The sequence below is a fragment of the Drosophila mauritiana genome, chromosome 3R (assembly GCF_004382145.1).
Source record: "Drosophila mauritiana strain mau12 chromosome 3R, ASM438214v1, whole genome shotgun sequence".
NCBI lineage: Eukaryota > Metazoa > Arthropoda > Insecta > Diptera > Drosophilidae > Drosophila > Drosophila mauritiana.
This window is the reverse complement of record NC_046670.1, coordinates 20971753-20990329: the sequence shown is the minus strand read 5'-3', so window position 1 is coordinate 20990329 and position 18577 is coordinate 20971753. Positions and strand designations below refer to the sequence as shown.

The following is an 18577-nucleotide window of genomic DNA, read 5'->3' as shown; positions in this document are numbered from 1 at the left end:
TTTAGTAACTAGTCAAAGAACTCAAATTCCGGGTGGGCGAGCTGCGTTGAAGCTGGTTCAATGTGTCGCGATAAGCGACGGGCATGTGCGCGGGTGTAGATGTATCTGATCGATCTGATAACACCAGATCCATACGCACCTGCTAGGTACAACATTTTTGGGTGTGTTACTAATAATATAGGTGAATCGGAGACGATTGTATTTATGGCTGTAGGTACATAGATTGAAACAAAGGAACTAAACTAGACTAACCATACGGACAGTGATAACTATTAAAACTTAAATACGATTCTGCGCTGGTAAATGTATCTTTGTGTATAAGTATATCATCGGTCTTAGGTCTACGCTTACTTCTAGATTACATGTAGCTTGTGGATGGGCACTCAATGTACAACAAAAATATGCTCTATAGTTCAAGGATACAATGGAAGTAGTTGTGAACTCCTTGGGCCGCCTGTATTACAAAAAATCACTACGGAATGTTTCAAAAAACTAAACAAACAATGTGGCCTTACTATCATAAACGAAGATAGGGCAAACCTACTATTCTAGCAACTCCATTGAAAAGTACAGACCTTGGAAATATATATCATGTTAAATGAGTATAACGATAATGGAGCTGCATGGCAAATGTTGCACCACATGGACATGGTGGTGAAACGAGGAAACAATACAATACAATGTTCTTAGGCTAAAACACAAGAAATAGCTGGGATACAAATCATATTGAATAACTCACAGGTAAATACAAATGTAACAATGTTTGTGAAACGAAAAGTCTACTGATTGAATAGAACCTTAAGGGCGAAAAATATGGGTCACATAATCAAAACTAGTGCAACGACAATGGGTTGCGCTCTGAGACTCACATCACAGGGAGGGCAGGATCACTGGCTAGAACAGACTAGATGGTGATGTCGCCATAATCTTGCGACCACTTCTCGTACGAGTTGAGGCTCTGCGGCGCCACCGAGCGCCTGATGCGCTTGAGCGAACTGTGAAAGTCCTGCTCTGTGATCGCACGCATTGCACTGATGTCCAGACACTTAACTTGCTCCACATTCAACTCTCGAATGGGCTCCAATGCGGCGTCCTTGGCTAGTGCCGTTAAGTCGGAGCCCGAGTATCCGTCTGTTATCTTTGCCAGGCGACGCAACGCCTCGGTATCCAACGGACTGCCTTGCTTCTGCAGCAGTCGATTGAGGAGCAGCTCGCGGGTCTGCTCGTCGGGCAGTGAGACGTAAACGCGCTTTGTGAACCGACGCAGGGCTGCCTCGTCCAGTTCTTGCGGCCGATTGGTGGCGGCCAGCACCACGATCCTATCTCCGTCTGGATTTCCAGGCAGCCCATCGAACTCCACCAGAAACTCGGTCTTCAGGCGACGCGATGCTTCATGCTCGCTGCTGCTTCGCTCAGAAAGCAACGAGTCCACCTCGTCGATAAAAATAATGGAGGGCTGCATGTGACGGGCCACGGCGAAGAGAGCCCTCACCAGTTTCTCGCCATCCCCCACGTACTTGCTGGTCAGCGAGGCAGCCGAAATGTTGAGGAAGGTGGCACTACATTCTGTAGCCACGGCGCGGGCCAGCAGTGTCTTGCCATTTCCGGGAGGACCAAACAGCAATAAACCCTTGGCCGGCGCACGAAGTCCTAAAAAGGAAGGAGAATTGGTTATGGTGACGGTTGTGGTCGCAGAATAACCAACTCACCCGTAAAGAGTTCCGGTCGGACGGAGGGTAGAATGACCATTTCCTGTAGAGCCTGCTTGGCCACATCCTGACCGGCAATGTCAGTCCACTCCACTTTGGCCCCACCCTCGACGATCTCGTCGAGTATAAGTTGCACCAGCTTCTGTTCCACTCCCTTCACACTAACCACCGGAGTGCTGGCGCCACTGCCACTGGGTCCGTTGTTGTTTATGGGAGTCCGGGAACGCTGTGGCGGCGTATTACGCCCCGAGGACTGTAATATAGTTTAATTAGTATTTTAATTTCTGAGTATTTGCCAAATGTGCATAAACAAATTTAGTTTACTTATCAGATACTCACAAATTGGCGACGAACGGCGGGAGGCGTTGCAGCTGTCTTGGCTGGTTGCCTTTGGACTGCGCCCACAGATGTTTTGGAGCCAAGGTTGCGAGGCAGCGTTTGTGATTTGTTGGCCACGGCCAAGTTGACGGGTCGTTTGGATCCAATTGTCAGTTTGCGGCCAGATGCTGTGAAAGAATTAGCACGTCAGAAATGGATAATGCGGAAGACTATAGTCTTTTACAAGTTTACTATTTGGCCAATCGAAATAAAAATTGTAAGAATCAAGTGCCAAGTGAGGTGATAGGGATTGACTGATCGATCTGCTTTTGGTGGCTTTGCGCTGGCGTGCGAGGATCTTGTTGGGTGCGCGTTAGCTGGTGAGGAACTTACCAGTGGGTTGGGCACTGGTGGTGGCCTTGGGCCCATAGCCACTGCTGCGCACCCTTAGCTTCATGGGTTCGTTGGTCATTCCCGCCAGCATGGGCTCCCTGGTCTTCTGCGGCTTGCTTTGCGCCTCTTCTTTCTGCTTCTCCTTTAAGGAGAGGCGCTGCATTTGCAAATCCTGCTCACGCAGAGCTGCGCACCGGATGAACACGTGCATATGGACAAAACGGAGGGGACAACAAAAAAGCAGGGGAAAACGTGCAAAATGAAATAAACAAAAAATGAGGTAAACAAAAACTATGTTTTAGGGGTATAGGAAAATGACCGGTCACTTACCTAGAAAATGGAGACGATCCCGAGCCATCGAAAGGTTTGTCTGCATCTTGTCGTGCAGGCGCTGAGCTCGATCCCACACATCACCACGTCCACTCCAGCAATCGACAGCTATGCCATCCTCCAGCTCCTTTATACCCTTTCGGTAGAGCTCAATTGCCAGCTCTTTGTGACCTGGAAAAATAGAATAACATTATTATATGCTTATTTTATAACATGAAAAGGAGTTATATCTAGTATATTCAAGGAATTTTATAAATAATTTGTCCACGAACGTATGCTTATATAGCATTAGAATTTAAAAATCACATGTTTGGAAGTCCAATAAAAGTCCATCAAGGCAGACAACCCTCCTCCGGCTGACATTTGGGGCATCCATTGTGCGCGCGTTTTGCCTTATTGATTCTCACACTCGACAGACAACAAAAGCGGCTAGCGGGCGATGACTCATTGAGCATTCGAGCACTCGAACTCGAACTGGAGCTGCCACCCCCGTCGCCATCACTCACCTTCGTTCTCCTCATCAATTTTGAGAGCCTTGGAGATGTACTCGAAGGCGCGTCGATGGTGATGCTTTTGCTTGGCCAGCAAGGGATCGCCGGGACCAGGTGAATACCCTCCTCCCGGACGATTGGCGGACATCTCCAAGGGTTGAATGGGCCTGAAACGCTGGGGCTGATTGGATAACTGCTGCTCCTGTCCGTCGCCTTCACGGTTCAGCTCCGAAGGATGGTTCAACGACTGCTGTTGCTCCTTGGAGGAGTTCTGCACCACGATTTCAATATTACAGTCGCGTCGGTGCGGGCGGTAAATCACCTTTGTGCTCGCACCGTATAGGTAGCGAAAAATACAAAACAGCTGATAAATTAGCGAGCGCAGAACGTTGAAAAGAAAGATTATGGGGAACGAGACGACGTAGAGGTTCTGTTTGTGAACGGAGGACGAGTAGCCGCCGTAGGAATGGTGGTGGCCGCTGCGTGGTGAGCACGTTGTGGGGGTCAGGTCATCTGTGGTGGTGGTGTCGTCGTCGCCGTCGGGTGAGCTGCCTGGGCTACGGCGATTCGATGAGGAGCCTCCACCGGCGGCAGATGAACTACCGGCAACAACGGCAGCAACGTTTGAGGCGCTCGACGAGCGGTGCGTAGACTGGCGACCACCGACTCCTCCGCCGGATGATCCTGCCCCGCTGCTGGACTTTATTGGTGACTTGGTGCTGCTGCTGCTGGCGCTGGAGGAGGACGACTGGTTTTTAGTGCGTACCATCGATATCGATTCCGCGCTGTCTGCGCGTCCAGCACTCCGGCCCCCCCGCTCTCCGTGCCTTAACCCCGTGAAAGTTGCACGGGGATGTTATCCTTGTTAGCCAAATCCGTTGGCCGTGGCACGCGTTGGTATCGATGCCGCACAAAAAAACAAACAAATCTCGAATATTATTGTTGTACGTCGTTCGAGCTAGTGCTCATTTTGCTGATATCCGAGAGTACTGATTTTCTTCCGCACTTACAACTCTCACGACGTTGAAAATTGAAGCTAAGCTCTGGAGTCCCAGCCAGTGCTGCCAAACTATCGATTACCAAAACTAGCGGGCAAAGTTAGGAAGTTTGACTAATAGCCAATTTCAAAGTTCAAATGGTGGAATGTAACGGATGAAATATAATTTGGGAGATTTTCACTGAAGTGCAGTATGGAGACATTTGTAATTGAAGGTTAGTTTGATTTATTGTCTTGTTTATCATTTCCTTTTTCTTTATACGAATATTTTTAACTGAAAACATTTAGTGTCCTTTGCAACATTCTTAACGGTTGGCTGCTTCAGCGGAAAAACGCTAACTTGGCATATCGTAGAGATCCAGCTGTCAATAAAGTTGCCAGACAGTTTCGGATCCGATGTTTTTGGATGGCAATATTAAAATTACCTGATCAATTTTAAACAACTCCGCGAAACAATAGTTTTGATTTGTTAAATTCGAAGGGCTTCCTCTTCTAACACAATTTCCGGAAAATTGGGGGAACACATCCCATTATTTGGCGGTCGCCCGGTGTGGCAGCCCTGGTAGCTGGGTTGCGATATATCGACCTTGATACACCAACTGCCATCCCCATCACTCTGGGTTGTTTTTTTTTTGCGTTTTTGCATAACAAAATCATAGAATTTCGGACTAAACGCCAGCGATCTCTGACCAGGAGAGCACGAGCACAGGAGCGGGACATCTCACTTGGAAAGCGGTCGGAATGGGACAGTACACGGCGTCGCAGCGCAAGAATGTTAGGATCCTGCTCGTGGGCGACGCCGGGGTGGGTAAGACGTCGTTGATTCTGTCTCTGGTCAGTGAGGAGTACCCGGAGGAGGTTCCTCCTCGGGCTGAGGAGATTACCATTCCGGCGAACGTGACGCCCGAGCAGGTGCCCACCAGCATAGTTGACTTCTCGGCCGTGGAGCAGTCGGAGGATGCCCTGGCCGCCGAAATTAACAAGGCGCACGTGGTGTGTATAGTGTACGCCGTGGACGATGACGACACCTTGGATCGGATCACCTCCCATTGGCTGCCTCTCGTCCGGGCCAAGTGCAATCCCTCCCTGGACGGCGAAGGTGATGCCGAAGCGGAGGCGGAAGGCGACGCACAACGGGAGCCCATTCGCAAGCCAATCGTTCTGGTGGGTAACAAAATAGACCTCATCGAGTATTCCACCATGGACAGTGTGCTGGCCATTATGGAAGACTATCCCGAGATTGAGAGCTGCGTGGAGTGCTCTGCCAAGACGCTGCACAACATCTCCGAGATGTTTTACTACGCCCAGAAGGCTGTGCTGCACCCGACTTCTCCCCTGTATATGATGGAAGAACAGGAGGTAAGTGCTTCCAGATTGGATCTAAGGTCCACAACTATATCATTGCGCCGTAATCGGCGGTTTTGCGATAGGTAATCAGCTTGTATTCTTCTAATAAAACTCCGCAATTTCAGCTCACATCCGCCTGCAAGAAGTCGCTGGTGCGCATCTTCAAGATCTGCGACATTGACGGGGACAATCTGTTGAATGACTACGAGCTGAATTTATTCCAGCGACGCTGTTTTAACACACCCCTCCAGCCGCAAATCCTTGATGAGGTGAAGGCCGTGATACAAAAAAATGTGCCCGATGGCATATACAACGATGCGGTCACCCTGAAGGGCTTCCTCTTCCTACACTGCCTTTTCATTCAGCGGGGAAGGAACGAGACCACCTGGGCGGTGTTACGGCGCTTTGGCTACAACGACCAGTTGGAGATGTGCCAGGAGTATCTTAGGCCACCGCTGAAAATACCGCCTGGCAGCAGCACAGAACTCTCGCACCGCGGACAGCAGTTCCTGATTGCCGTGTTTGAGCGCTATGATCGCGATGGCGACGGTGCCTTATCGCCTGAGGAGCACAAGATGCTCTTCAGCACATGCCCGGCTGCTCCGTGGTCCTACTCCACCGACATTCGCAAGTCCTGCCCGATCAACGATACAACTGGATGGGTGACACTGCACGGGTGGCTATGTCGGTGGACCCTGATGACGCTGATCGATGTGGTCAAAACAATGGAGTATCTGGCCTATTTGGGCTTCAATGTTCATGAAAACGACAGCCAGTTGGCGGCCATTCACGTAACTCGAGAGCGCCGCATCGATTTGGCCAAGCGCCAAAGCAGCAGGTCCGTTTACAAGTGTCATGTGATTGGGCCAAAGGGATCAGGAAAGACTGGATTGTGCAGGGGATTCCTGGTGGAGGATATGCACAAACTAATCGGAAAGGAGTTTAAAACGAATGTGGTTAATTGCATCAACTCTGTGCAAGTGTATGGTCAGGAAAAGCACCTCATTCTTCGCGACATCGACGTCAGACACGCCCTCGATCCCCTCCAGCCACAAGAAGTCAATTGCGATGTTGCCTGCCTGGTCTACGACTCATCCAATCCTCGTTCTTTTGAGTATGTGGCACGCATCTATATCAAGTATTATGCGGAGAGCAAGATTCCAGTGATGATAGTCGGCACCAAGTGCGACATGGACGAACGGCGGCAGGACTATCTAATGCAGCCGTCTGAATTCTGTGACAAGTACAAGTTGCTGCCTCCGCATCTCTTCAGCTTGAAAACCAACAAGAAAGAACTGTATACCAAGCTGGCCACGATGGCAGCGTTTCCGTGAGTACACCTTTTGTGATCCACACTTGGGTGCTTCTTTTGTAAGCTAATACGCCTAGCCAAAGGCAGTGAAATACTTTTGGATGCACTTCATGTAACGTTGGTTCATAAACCAACCCTTAAAAGTATTTCACTTTATAGTAGTTTTAGATTGCATCTAACATTCGGGATTAATGGTTACTTATCTTATTATCTTCTCTTCTACCCCTTTTTGTGTGATGGTTGGTGTCTGTTTTCTGTGTTGTTTGATGTTTGTACACGTCGACGGCTTCGCGGATATGCAGTCGCTTCCAGGCCGCCTGGATACTGTTCTACAAGCACAGGTTGGTACAGCTGTGGGAGTCGGCGTAAGTGTTACCATTTAAACTGAACTCGTTACTAATATCAGCCTTATATTTGTTGTTCCATCTGCCACGGTGCCCGTATTACTTCCTTGGGGGCGCACAGATTCCCATCCATAACCGCTTGATTAATGTGGTGTGCGGCAGCATCCCGTAGTTCTTAGTTTTATCGTTACGATACCTTGTAAAATCCTGCCGCTGCTTTGCCAATTCTAATTTGATTTTTTTTCTTCCACAAACAGTCACCTGAGGCAATTCGGCCTGATGACGGAGGACCCCAAGCTGTGGTTAAAGGCGGGACTAGGAGTGGCCGCAGCTACCATGCTGGGATTTATAGTGCTGAAAACGATAAGTGCTGCCGGAGCCCACACCCGCTAGGTGAATCCACTAGGATAAGGGGACGGGCTTAACACACGATTACCCCGTGGTAAACACGTTGAAGTTTGACAAATTCATGTATCTTATTAATTATTTAATTGCTTGGTACTGTAAATCCAAATTTATTGTTACAAAAACTAAAGCAAACAATGAAAGGGACACACGCCGATGCTCTCATTCCTGACTTGTAAATACACTCACCAAGTTCACTCGCAGGAATTGGGCTGGAGCAGTGGCCAGTCGAGCACATTGTGTACGCTGCATTTCTAATCGTATATTAACTTACTTAAACCATGTTCTCTCTGATAAGTCAAATAAGCTATTGTTACCAGCATACTCGAGTAACGAAGCAACCAATATCGTGCATAGCTGATAGTGATATGTACACGTACTGCGTTCTATATAAACCAATATATACGACATATAGAGAATCGCCGGGTTCGGTGATATCGCACTTTTGTAAATACGCGCAAATCCCCTAGTATGAGCAATAAACCTATCTATATGTGTGGATTAACATATAGTGATATTTAATGGCATTCGATGTTTTAGTTATTTCAATTTCCCCAAAAGGACAATTTAACTTTAGTCTGCATGATGGACTTGCCCCCATTCATTATTAAATGTTCCACAATGGCTTATGTTAGGTTTGTAAAAGCTTTAATAATAATTTATCTTACTACAATTGAGTCTGTACACAACTCTGGCTTGTCGAGGTCTCAATTCATACAGCAAATACTATTTTAATCCTACTTTTGTATTCCATTGATCGACGCCGCATTGGCAGAAGCTGGCGACATGCAGTTACCATCTGGATAACGCTTCTGGAACTGCGTAATTAGCTCCGGGTCCACCAGTCGAATGCCATCCAGTTGGTTTCCCAGGGTTATCCAGTTCGGTTGGATGTTGTGCGGACGGCCAAAGAGCTCGATCTTGCGGGTGCCCGGGCTTAGACGCTCGATAATACCATAAATCTCATCCGGCTTGTGAGAGGTGGCCCGCACCTCCGCCACGATCACATCGCAATCGAGTCCGCGGTTCAGGTTTGTGGGATTGCCCTTCATGCCCACCAAACAGTGCTCCTTGCCGTGGTTTAGCCAGTGACCAGTGCGCCCAGTGCGAATAATCCGCTGCAGTTGGTTGGTCTTTACCCAGATGAGTTCGTCTACGCGCTCATAGCCCCACAACTTGAGGCAGTCGCGGCCAAGTTCCATGGCTCGTCCTGTGACCCACAGAAAGATCAAACCGTCATCCTGAAGTGCCGGCACGCCCAGTGCTCTCATTTCATCGTCCGACATTGTGCCGTAGGGCAATTCCATGTGGATATCCCAGGGAGGATCGGCCATCACGACAGCGAACTTTCCCAGCACCGTCATGTCCAAGAAGCGTAGGTCGCATTGAATCCATTGCGGCGGATAGAGCGTGCAACTGGAGTCTACGCTGCGCTTGAGGCTCAATTTGGTTTTCACATCCGTGGGCTTGTTTGTGTTTATATGCGGCAGAGTGTCCACCTCGTAGTGCACGTACTTGCAGGTGGCCATGTGAAAGCAGGTGTTTAGGAAGCTGCAGTCCCCCAGAGATTCGTCCGTGTGAGCCTGGATGATCTTTTTAAAGTGCAATTTGGTGCACTTGTCTGTTGTCTCACTGCCGCAGGTATCGCTGCCATCGGTAGATTCCTGCGACTCGGCTTCGCAATTGTTTATAACTTCCGCGATGATTTCTCCATCCTCGGCTGCAGATTCTGTCTTGGGCACCTTACCGCTGACGCTCTCGCCCGCATCAACATCCGGCTGAAGCTCCTTCTGGTCTCTTCTTTCTTGTTTCTTCTTGGCCGCCATTTCGGCGGTGGCTTGTTGGGCCTTCAGGCACTCGACTTTTGTGCCGTGGGAGCAAAACTCCATGACCTGCGCTCCGCCGTGTGACTTAAACTTCTCAGCCACGGATCGCTCTTTGGCCGTAGGCTTAGTAAGCAGCTCAAGGATCTCCTCGCCCACCTGCTTACTTTGCTTTTCGCGGGTGGAAGGCATGGACAGCAGCATCATAATGTCGTCCGGAGCATCTAGGCTTGTAGACTCTTTCCTCACTACAGTGGACTCCAGTTTTATTGTCTTCTCCTGTGGCTGATCAACATCGTCGACTTCCACTGTAAAATCAACAGCAAATTGTTACAATTATTAGTCTTATGAGAGAAGTAATTTCTGTGAGACCCACACTTCCTCTTGGCCTCCTCCTCCTTTTGCTGACACGTATCGTTGGTGTCCTCTAGGATCTCCTTTAGCTCCTTGGGCTGGACAGAGATGATTTCGCAGCCGGCCTCGGTGCCGATGGTCACGTTCCGAATCACAATGGCACCCTGGTTGGCCAGTTTGCCTAGAATAAAGTTCACCATCTCCAGACTGCTGCCGGCAATCTTTTCCACCACCTGCGTGGAGACAATGGGCAGGGCCAGGGAGCAGGAACTGAGGGCCTGCAGCACCTCCTTTTGTACCTCCAAGTCAGCCTCAACTAAAAATGCGGAAACATATTCGTTTTTGTGGCTCCAACTTGTTGCCATTGCCGGTGCTCACCGAGTTCCTTTTTGGGATTCGTCAGATCCTCCTGAATGTCCGAGAGAATCTCAATGCGCTCCTTCTTGCGCTTTTCCAGCTTCTCGCGCAGCGTGTTCCGCTTTGTCTTGAGTGATTTTATGTCCCACGCATCTGCCATTGTTTATAAAACGCTGCCGGCCTTTGGTAAACAATGAAATTTTTTTTTACAAAGGCTGGCAATGTGACCGTGTTCACAGTGCAGTTAAACACGTTGCATTAAAATACTAAACCAGAGTAATCTACATATACATTTTACACAAGTAAATTTTAAATCACCATGAAGAACATTAAAAAGGCCAGTGTTGGAGTAGGCAAGCATTCAAAATTTAAATTTAAAAACGATGAAAGTATTAACATTGCTGTGCCCCCATTATATTTTGTATTCTTATTTTTATGATTTATTGGAACGCACAGTTATTTATTGATTGGTATATACGATTTTACCTGTACCGCCCAGTTGATATTTTCAAGGAATCCGCTCTGGCCACACTGCTCCGCTTCCCATCGCAAAAAGCGGAAGCTGCGACATAGCTGCTCCGCAACATTTAGCCCAATAAAACGTGCCGAAACGCATAAATATTTGATGAAAACAGCTCCAATCGTAAATAATAACCCAATCAGTTTGATCTGGGATCGACTTGCGATAAAAACGCGCGCGAGTGCTGAATAGAAAGAGAGCGAGTGCCGCCTTTTGACTGCTCCCCGAAATTCGTGGCGTTTTCTTTTTTGTTTATGCGCGCAAGAGAGAGCAAAGCATAAAGTGCGCGCACACCAACACAGTCACACGCGCGCACACAGAAGTGGGGATTTGCGAAAATCTCGTCTATGTGTGTGTGTGCGCATAGCATTTGCACACATTGTTATTGTTGGGACGTGATACAGAGAGAGTGGCGAGAGCGAGAGAGTGAGGCAGCTGAACTGGGGCCAGATTTATAACGCGACATTCGCACTTTTACTCTGGAGCATGACGGTTCTTTCGCGGCACATTCGACGCGATCCAAAGCTGCAGCACAAGCAGCAGCAGCTTCCGAGTCCGTTCCGAATCCAAATCCGATTCCGATTGCGAGTCGCTAGCAGCCGAAGAGGAGGAGCTGTCTAATCCGCAACAGATTCCGCAGCGCGTACATACATATTGATTCAGTGCGAGTGCAGTTGCAGCGCGCGCCCCATCACAACAACAAGAAAGAAAGAACGAAAGAAAGAAGAAAAACACACCCCCACCAACCACCCCTCGTTTTTCACTGTGTATACTACAGCTTTTCGCTTAATTTTTTAAGGCGGCGGCACGCCCTTCCCCAACGTGCGTGTATGTCCGTGCGTGCGTGTGTGTATGTATGTATTGGCGGGCTAACCCAGAAAATCGACAAAAAAAACTTTCGAAATATTGAATTGTGAAAACTATCAGAAAATCTGAAAGCTATGTGCCTGCTCGACATATATTCCCCAGTTTGCATCGAAATAATGTGCACCCCAAGTACATAAACAACAGTTTAGAACACACCTCGTGTACACGAAAAAAATACCTTTCGACGAGAACCAGCAAAGAAACAACATGAAGATGGTCGATAAGTCGTCCAAGTTGGTGGATAAATTTGCCGTAATCAGCGGCACCGGCGGCAGCGGCCCTGGAGGCGGTCCGCTCAACCTGCAAGGCGGCGGAGGAGGAGGCGTCTCCGGCGGCGGAGGAGGAGTCTCCGGATCTGGTGGCTTATCCGGCACGGCTGGCTTGTCCGCCGGAGCTGGCATGACCACCAGCCAGAAACCGGTGCCCATGAAGCTATTCGCCGCCTGGGAAGTGGACCGAACGCCGCCCAATTGCATCCCAAGGTGAGTGTAAACAAATTTCACTCATGTACATACAAAATGCGACGTAGGGACAGTAAAAGCATAGTTTCTTGCCAATTTTTGTTTTGTTTTGTTTCGTTTTATTTTGCTTTGTCAAAGCAAGACACAAAAATGCCAACTGAGGTAACAAGAGTGGTAACTGTTACTTAACTAGTTGGCGGCATAGCTAATTTGTTGTTGAAGCCATCACATTGCCACAAAGGTTAAGCAAGAATATTTTTAGAGCTTAACATTGAATACATATAAATTGAAAAAAATTAAATTGCTTAAATAAGCTTTAACAAAAACATACCCTATCATTACTGTTGGCTCGAAGTAACGAACTTAAAGGTTATACATCTGATAAAAAGATAATACACACCGTCAGTTTGTTTACAGCTTATTGTTGATTTTCTGCCAATTTGGTTTCGTGCCGGGGTTTCCGTTCGATTGGGTTTTGTTTTGTTCCTATTTTTAGTTAACAAAAGCAGCAACTGCGCTAACTGTTATTTAACAGGTATTGTTTTTGCCGCTGACAGCGCTGATTTTTATTTATTCGCCTCGGCACAAGAAATCGAAAAAGTTTTTAAGTGCATTTTGAAAGAGATTGACTTTTTGAAATTAATCGATTTCATGACTTACACTCTTTATAAAGTTTCAAATACGCTTTGCTTAGGAGGGAATTTTAATCTACAATTCCTGGAATACAAAAATGAAAAAAGGTTTACGATCTTGACCCCTTCTAACCATAAATGTAGTAAAAAACAATGCCGAAATTTTTGGACGTGATAGTAAATCTGACCGCAATTAAGTCCCAACCTAACCCAATATTATGTTAGAGATAAGATGGAAGGTTTGAAATTAAAGTGAGGCACACTAAAGAATTGTGAAATAATGAAGGAAGTAACATGTTATTTATATTGTAACCTAAGATCAAGGGGATATTTACAATAAATGACAGCCTGCATAATGGCTGTATAATCAAAAGTATTGTGAAATTTTAAATATTTATTCTAACCCCTACCAATGGGGTATAAATTCGAGAATTTATAATTTCGCAATCTCTGTTGATAAGCTTCTATCTTTGAATGGCGATCCGCAAATAAACCCGTTTGTTTTGCGGCATTGTTTTGCTTGCTTTCTTTCATTCCACACGTCTTGTGCCATGTCTTTGGCCCAGTAACCCCGAACCCGAGATGAGTAATGCCCCATCTCATCTGGCCGCTACTAGTTGGGGTTCTTCTGGTCTGGCTGATAAGAATTAGCGGCCTATTTGCATGCGGATGAGTCAGACCTTGTCCAATTTGGCTCAGATGTTGACTCTGGACAAAGATTAATCTATAATTGGGACAGACACCCCACTGCGTCGCAGAAATTAGAAATTAGCCAAGGCAAGGCGCACTTTTTGGCCGAGTTTAATCGCTTTTGTGTATTTTAAGAGCTCTCAAGGCGATAAACTGGTCAAGTTGTAGACTGGCATTAATATCAAAACAGCCAAAAGCCTTGAACACGCCCATTTCCAAAGAAAGTTTAAGCAAGTGAACAATCTATGAAATACATGTCAAATAAACTTTTAAACTGACACAAGATGAATATACTTTGGATGTTTTGTATGTGTATTAAAAACTGAAGTGATTTACAATTTCTCTGTTATTTCTCGCTGTGTAGAAGGACCATGAGGCGGGCTTGGAAAGTATTTACTAAATATTTGATGGCCAAGGCCAAACGGGCTCCTCTCGCCTTCTTTTGGCACCTCACACCACATTTGGTGGCTCTTTTTTGTCTGTTCGAAAGGTCATAAACCGCTGATGCCGCCTCTGTTTTATCTTTGGGATACACTTTGCGAGTTTGGGTTTGAGTTTTCCGTCTTTGTTTTGCTTTGTTTGTTTATAATTATGCGCTCGCTTGGCTGGCTTATAATTAGAAACTGAAGCTAAGCAAGCAAATTGGGAATTTTTCAGTCACCAACTTTGAACTTTTCGCCCGAAAAGTGAAGAAGAGCGGGAAACTTTCACCAGAGCCCAAAAATGCCAGTAAAGACGGCATATTTTCCAGTTGGCTAATTAAAAATCTCATTCTGGCTAATTGCAGCTAAAAGTAAATGTAATTTGTAGTTATGCCACTGCACCATGTGTCGTCACATTTCCTATTTCCCTGTTTCCCTACGACTGCGCAAATTGTATCTTTATGTTGATTTTATCTACGACCGAATGCGGCACGTAGAGCATATCCAGACTTTGATTAGGACTCACGCGGCATTAGCGCAAGTTTTCCTTGCGGTCGCCAGACGTACGTGACCCGTCTGATCCGGCGCATTTGCCTGACGACGACCCGGCCAATGGCTGATTCATCCGGCTCCGCTTGACCCGTCAGAGCAATCAAATTCAAATGAAATCAGAAAAGGGAATAAAGAGGGCAAACACACGCACACACACTCATCTACTTGGTGGCAATGTCAGGGTCTGAAATGCATTCAAGTTCGAGGCGTAGCAAATTATCCTTGGCAAAGTTTGTATCTGTGTATCTCGTTTTAATTTGCCTGATTTCGTCTGAGGGTTGCGGAAAAGTTGTGTGCCAATGCTGAAATACAGAAATTGCCGCACTGTTAATTCACTTTCATGGAAGGAAGATACGAGTAAATGAAACTTTTTCCATTCTGATTAACAATGCGGCGAAGGGAGGTGAATCACCATATCCTTATCTTCTGTTATACGCGGCAATTTACTTAATATTCTCATAAAACTAGAGGGTTTTGCACTCCATTAATTGGATTGGTTCTTCTTAAGGAATTTCTTTGCTTTACTTTGGTAATTGGAATACTTTTACATACAATTTTCTACGAACAATTTAGATATGACTCGAAATGTTATCTGAGGATCTTGAGAATATTTGACATTTACTGAAAGTAATTGAAACTATGAAGGCTAGATTTTATTAGGGATCCCCTATCTTTATCTTTATTAACATGCCACATTATTTGGAGTGCGTTTATCAGCAGGACACTTTTTGGGAAACATTTTCCAAACTGTTTGCCAGCCTTATCATAAATTTGAGTGGCACTAATCCTTCCCCTTTCGCCTTGGATGCCGCTTATCTAAATTTGGTTTTGCTTGCGCGTTTGTTAATTTCAGTGGTTACCTGAAAATTGAATTGCATTTTCAGCCATTTACAAATCATTTATTTGGCTGCGGTCGGCGTACGCAATAAAAATGCACTTGGGATAGGTTCGGTTAATTTGATGTTTGTGTGTTGCTTGTGATATTTGTTATTTGCGGTTCGCTTCGCTTTATTTTTACACCAGGAAATTTCATGTTTTTCATGTTCCCAAGGAAATGGAGCACGTCGGATGATGGATTGATCGATGGTATTGGCTCCATTATGCGACGCTTTCTTTGCCATTTCACATTGGTTTTTGTTTTTGATTTTTTGCCCAGGTCTGATTGTATTTTAAGTGCCCAGCTCTTTGTTTATAAATAAATGTGAAATGCTTTGCGGCATTTCGATTTGTGATAAACATTGAGGAATGTTTTCCTCATCGTTTTCGTGTAATTTATAAACTGCGCCAATGTTTTTACTAGAAATTAATTTAAAGCCAACCAAAATAGCCGAAGAGATGCGGCCAAAGTTGTCAGTGACATATTTCCCAGGTCCAATTTGTATCTCTGCCGGCCGATCGTGGCAGCTGTTAAAGGTGCGGGGTGCGGCGGGGTCTTGTATCTGTATCTATAAGTAGAATTTATAGCGCGACAAGCGACAGCAGTTGGCTGAATTTTTGTTTTTTCGCTGTAGCGCGTGTTTGCCCACGAAAAGTTAGCCTTGAACTTTTTTTTTTCTCATCTGCTGGCTCTGTCGTTCTTTTATTTTGCACGAGTCCAAACAATATCTAGAGCATCATCGTCACAGCATCACATGTATCTTTTCGTGTGTATCTGTATCCGAGCAGCTGTACCTGCATCTGCATCTACATTGGTGTCTGTGTTTGACAAATTGAATTCTATTCCGTTGGCTATTTCCCTGCATTCAGTGGCAATATTTTTTATCTTTATTGTTTATGCCGAAATGTTATGTCAACGGAATGGTTCGCTCTTTGTTCGACTAGAATTTGATTGCTCAACGCGAATATATCCTCTAGCAAAAGGTTAGGAGTAAGACAATAAGATACATTACAACTTTTTATAACAATTTAGTTAGCTTTGCTTACTTACTGTGTATATCTAATATTGTCTCTACATAACCTAGGTTGTATATACCCCAGTTGTTGCTAATTTTTCCAGGGTATACCAATTTATGCTGATAGCTTTTCGAATTGATTCTGGGTGCAATTTTAATGGGATTTACTTTATTACGGTGTCAGTGCTGCTGGTGCTGCTGCTGTTGCTGCTGTTGCTGCTGCTGCTGTTGCTGATGCTTTTCCGCTGTCCCAACGCCATCTGTGCATCATCGAGATTACCGGCGACGAGTCAGCAGCTGTGCTTTTGGCCATGACCGATGATTCAGGTCTTCGGGCGTGGGGCACGCGGGTGTTTGTGGAAGTGTGTCACTGTGGGAGTTTAGTGCTTTTTGTGGACGGGGGAACCACCTCAGCAATCAGTTTGCCACACGAACAGGAATACATGGTAACAAGATAAGAGTAGGGAAAAGAAAGTGGTTAGGCACTCGAGTTTCTTAACTGTTTCGTTGCGGCTAGACCGAAATTGAACCGAAAACCTAAACTAAAACCCAAACCAATCGATTTCCTGTTGCGTTTGCCGCGCTCTGACCCAAATTCCTCCAAACGAATTTTCCCCTCGGGTGATGGAGAGGCCCCCCTTCAGAGACCAGAAGCCGGGCCTCGACCCAAATTCTCTAGTGCAGCGCGAGGAGGCGGGGAGATCCGAGATGCCCTCCCCTGCATCTGATGGTGGTGTTGGTGGTGGCGGCGGTGGTGGTGGCATTCTCCTCTAAGCGCATTAACCGCGATCCCGAGCCAAGTCGAGTGTCGACTTGAGTTGAGTTGAGCTGGTGGCGTGTTAATGCCCACAGCTGGCAAATCTCCTGGTCATTAGGGTCGATGGAAAAGTGCAGCAGGAAAGTCAATTAAATTCGATGTATGGCAGCATCAACCAGCAGCCAAGCCATGAGAATGTGTGTGTGTGACCAAGTCAGGTGGGGATTAAGCACAGTTTCCCACATTGTGGTTAGTTTCTCCTTACAGAGTCGTTAGATTCCAATCAATTATACAGTATACCATGGCGTTGGAGTACTCAAGCTATTGATTTTCCCTTACAATACTTGCCATCATATCCAAGTTTAAGATCTAGAAACTAAAAGTCAGATCGTCAATCAAAGTGTTTTATATCCATTCTTAATCGGCTGCAAGCCCGAAACCAAACAATGCAAAATTCATTTCCTCGACAACAAAGAGCGAGTGTTGTTGCTTCTGCTGTGGCAGCCATCCTGTCCTGTCCAGCTTTTCCCGACCGTTGACTCATCCAGTGTGTTGGTCGAACTGCTTCTGCCTGCACCGGATTTTCCATTTTCCATTTCCCCCTCGGTTTTTGTTTGCACTCGCGTCCAAGGCGAAGGCGAAGGCGAAGGTGCTGGCATGGAAGCGTGGAAACTTGGAGTACCACGACATTGTCCAGGCATGTCAACGTCAAGTTTGTTGACTCGCCCGGCAACCTGCGCCCAAGTGGAGTTTTGCAGCCACACCAACAACGACCGTATCACCGCAAACAGCGGCAACACGAACGGGTGCAGCAACAACTACACCAACTACAGCCACTACAACAACGCCAAAGACGACAGCAACTGCAATAACAGCCGCAAACAACGAGCAAGTTGGCGAAAACTTCCGCTCCCCCAAGTTCCCAGTTCCCAGTTCCAAGTTCCAGGTTCCATGCTGGCCAAAAGCAGACAGGCCAAACGAGCTACGGATGTCAGCTGCATAAATCGTTCGCCTCCAGACCCCTAGTTGTACCTTCATCCCCGCCTTCGATCTGCATGTGCTCCGGCACAGGGAAGTCCCCTCCAGACGATTCCTATCTTTGCACATATACGTATGTATTACCTAAAAGCTGGGTGGATCGATTACATGCGTTTAGGTTTATGTTGAAATTGAATGGAATTTGATGGAATTTACTAACATAAACATTTTGCAAACTATTAAGTTGCATATTCTCGATTTTGTTGAAAGAAATTGGAGACCCTTACACTTCAAATTCTTTGAGCATTAATCAGAAAGGAAGTTGGGCACATGGAAGCTCTACTGTGTATGCACTAGCACCCAGCTGTGGATAGTGCCTCCCATCGAAAGCTGTTCATAAAAGTGCAATTTATTAGCATACAAAGTACGTCGTCTAGGAAGGCAGAAAGGCAAAGAGCAGAGCCAGGCGTTGGCGGGGCAGGTTTTGGGCATCGAGAGAATGAAAACATTGAAAGTTGCTCCACCTGGTGGAGTGGTTTGGTTTCCTCCGTTGGCCATGAAATGGCCATGTTAGGGAGATTTGTGTGCGGTTCCCAAGCCGTTCTTTCCATGCATTATAAGCTGTT

The 18577-nt window shown here is 46.4% G+C and overlaps 4 protein-coding genes across 8 annotated transcripts in view; 2 read left to right on the top strand and 2 right to left on the bottom strand.

The window, feature by feature from the left end:
• Window positions 1–178: 178 nt before the first annotated feature.
• LOC117142971 (spastin) lies at window positions 179–4292 on the bottom strand. Of its 2 annotated transcripts, XM_033307318.1 has the most exons (6): window positions 3257–4291; window positions 2751–2921; window positions 2421–2606; window positions 2049–2215; window positions 1710–1962; window positions 179–1650 (listed from the first exon to the last, which is right to left on the bottom strand). In XM_033307318.1, the coding sequence occupies exons 1-6, from the start codon at window positions 4008–4010 to the stop codon at window positions 905–907; spliced, it is 2277 nt and encodes a 758-aa protein (XP_033163209.1). In that variant the 5' UTR covers window positions 4011–4291; the 3' UTR covers window positions 179–904. The 2 variants fall into 2 exon arrangements, with proteins under 2 accessions (XP_033163209.1, XP_033163210.1); XM_033307319.1 differs by lacking the exon at window positions 2421–2606 and having other exon boundaries at window positions 3257–4292.
• Window positions 4293–4704: 412 nt separating this feature from the next.
• Window positions 4705–8173, top strand: LOC117142972 (mitochondrial Rho GTPase). Of its 3 annotated transcripts, none has more exons than XM_033307320.1 (4): window positions 4705–5597; window positions 5711–6915; window positions 7200–7262; window positions 7499–8173. In XM_033307320.1, the coding sequence occupies exons 1-4, from the start codon at window positions 4980–4982 to the stop codon at window positions 7632–7634; spliced, it is 2022 nt and encodes a 673-aa protein (XP_033163211.1). In that variant the 5' UTR covers window positions 4705–4979; the 3' UTR covers window positions 7635–8173. The 3 variants fall into 3 exon arrangements, with proteins under 3 accessions (XP_033163211.1, XP_033163212.1, XP_033163213.1); XM_033307321.1 differs by having other exon boundaries at window positions 4706–5597; window positions 7200–7238; XM_033307322.1 differs by lacking the exon at window positions 7200–7262 and having other exon boundaries at window positions 4707–5597.
• A 99-nt stretch (window positions 8174–8272) lies between these two features.
• LOC117142973 (N6-adenosine-methyltransferase MT-A70-like protein) lies at window positions 8273–10403 on the bottom strand. Its single transcript, XM_033307323.1, has 3 exons — window positions 10202–10403; window positions 9846–10139; window positions 8273–9777 (listed from the first exon to the last, which is right to left on the bottom strand). The coding sequence occupies exons 1-3, from the start codon at window positions 10338–10340 to the stop codon at window positions 8384–8386; spliced, it is 1827 nt and encodes a 608-aa protein (XP_033163214.1). The 5' UTR covers window positions 10341–10403; the 3' UTR covers window positions 8273–8383.
• A 312-nt stretch (window positions 10404–10715) lies between these two features.
• The window catches only part of LOC117142969 (phosphofurin acidic cluster sorting protein 2), a 33652-nt gene continuing 25790 nt past the window's right edge, over window positions 10716–18577 (top strand). For both annotated transcript variants that reach the window (XM_033307316.1, XM_033307315.1), the window contains exon 1: window positions 10716–12049. In XM_033307316.1, coding sequence (XP_033163207.1) covers window positions 11775–12049 — 275 coding nt within the window. In that variant the 5' untranslated portion in view covers window positions 10716–11774. The remainder of the gene's footprint in view (window positions 12050–18577) is intronic.

Coding starts and splice junctions, on each gene's coding strand:
- LOC117142971 (XM_033307318.1), bottom strand. CDS start 4,010: ATGGTACGCACTAAAAACCAGTCGTCCTCCTCCAGCGCCAGCAGCAGC. Junction 2,607..2,750: donor GGATCGTCTCCATTTTCTAG/GTAAGTGACCGG, acceptor TCCGGTGCGCAG/CTCTGCGTGAGCAGGATTTG. Junction 2,216..2,420: donor CACCAGTGCCCAACCCACTG/GTAAGTTCCTCA, acceptor ATTCTTTCACAG/CATCTGGCCGCAAACTGACA.
- LOC117142972 (XM_033307320.1), top strand. CDS start 4,980: ATGGGACAGTACACGGCGTCGCAGCGCAAGAATGTTAGGATCCTGCTC. Junction 6,916..7,199: donor GCCACGATGGCAGCGTTTCC/GTGAGTACACCT, acceptor GCGGATATGCAG/TCGCTTCCAGGCCGCCTGGA. Junction 7,263..7,498: donor GTACAGCTGTGGGAGTCGGC/GTAAGTGTTACC, acceptor TTCCACAAACAG/TCACCTGAGGCAATTCGGCC.
- LOC117142973 (XM_033307323.1), bottom strand. CDS start 10,340: ATGGCAGATGCGTGGGACATAAAATCACTCAAGACAAAGCGGAACACG. Junction 10,140..10,201: donor GAATCCCAAAAAGGAACTCG/GTGAGCACCGGC, acceptor CCGCATTTTTAG/TTGAGGCTGACTTGGAGGTA. Junction 9,778..9,845: donor GGAGGAGGCCAAGAGGAAGT/GTGGGTCTCACA, acceptor TTGATTTTACAG/TGGAAGTCGACGATGTTGAT.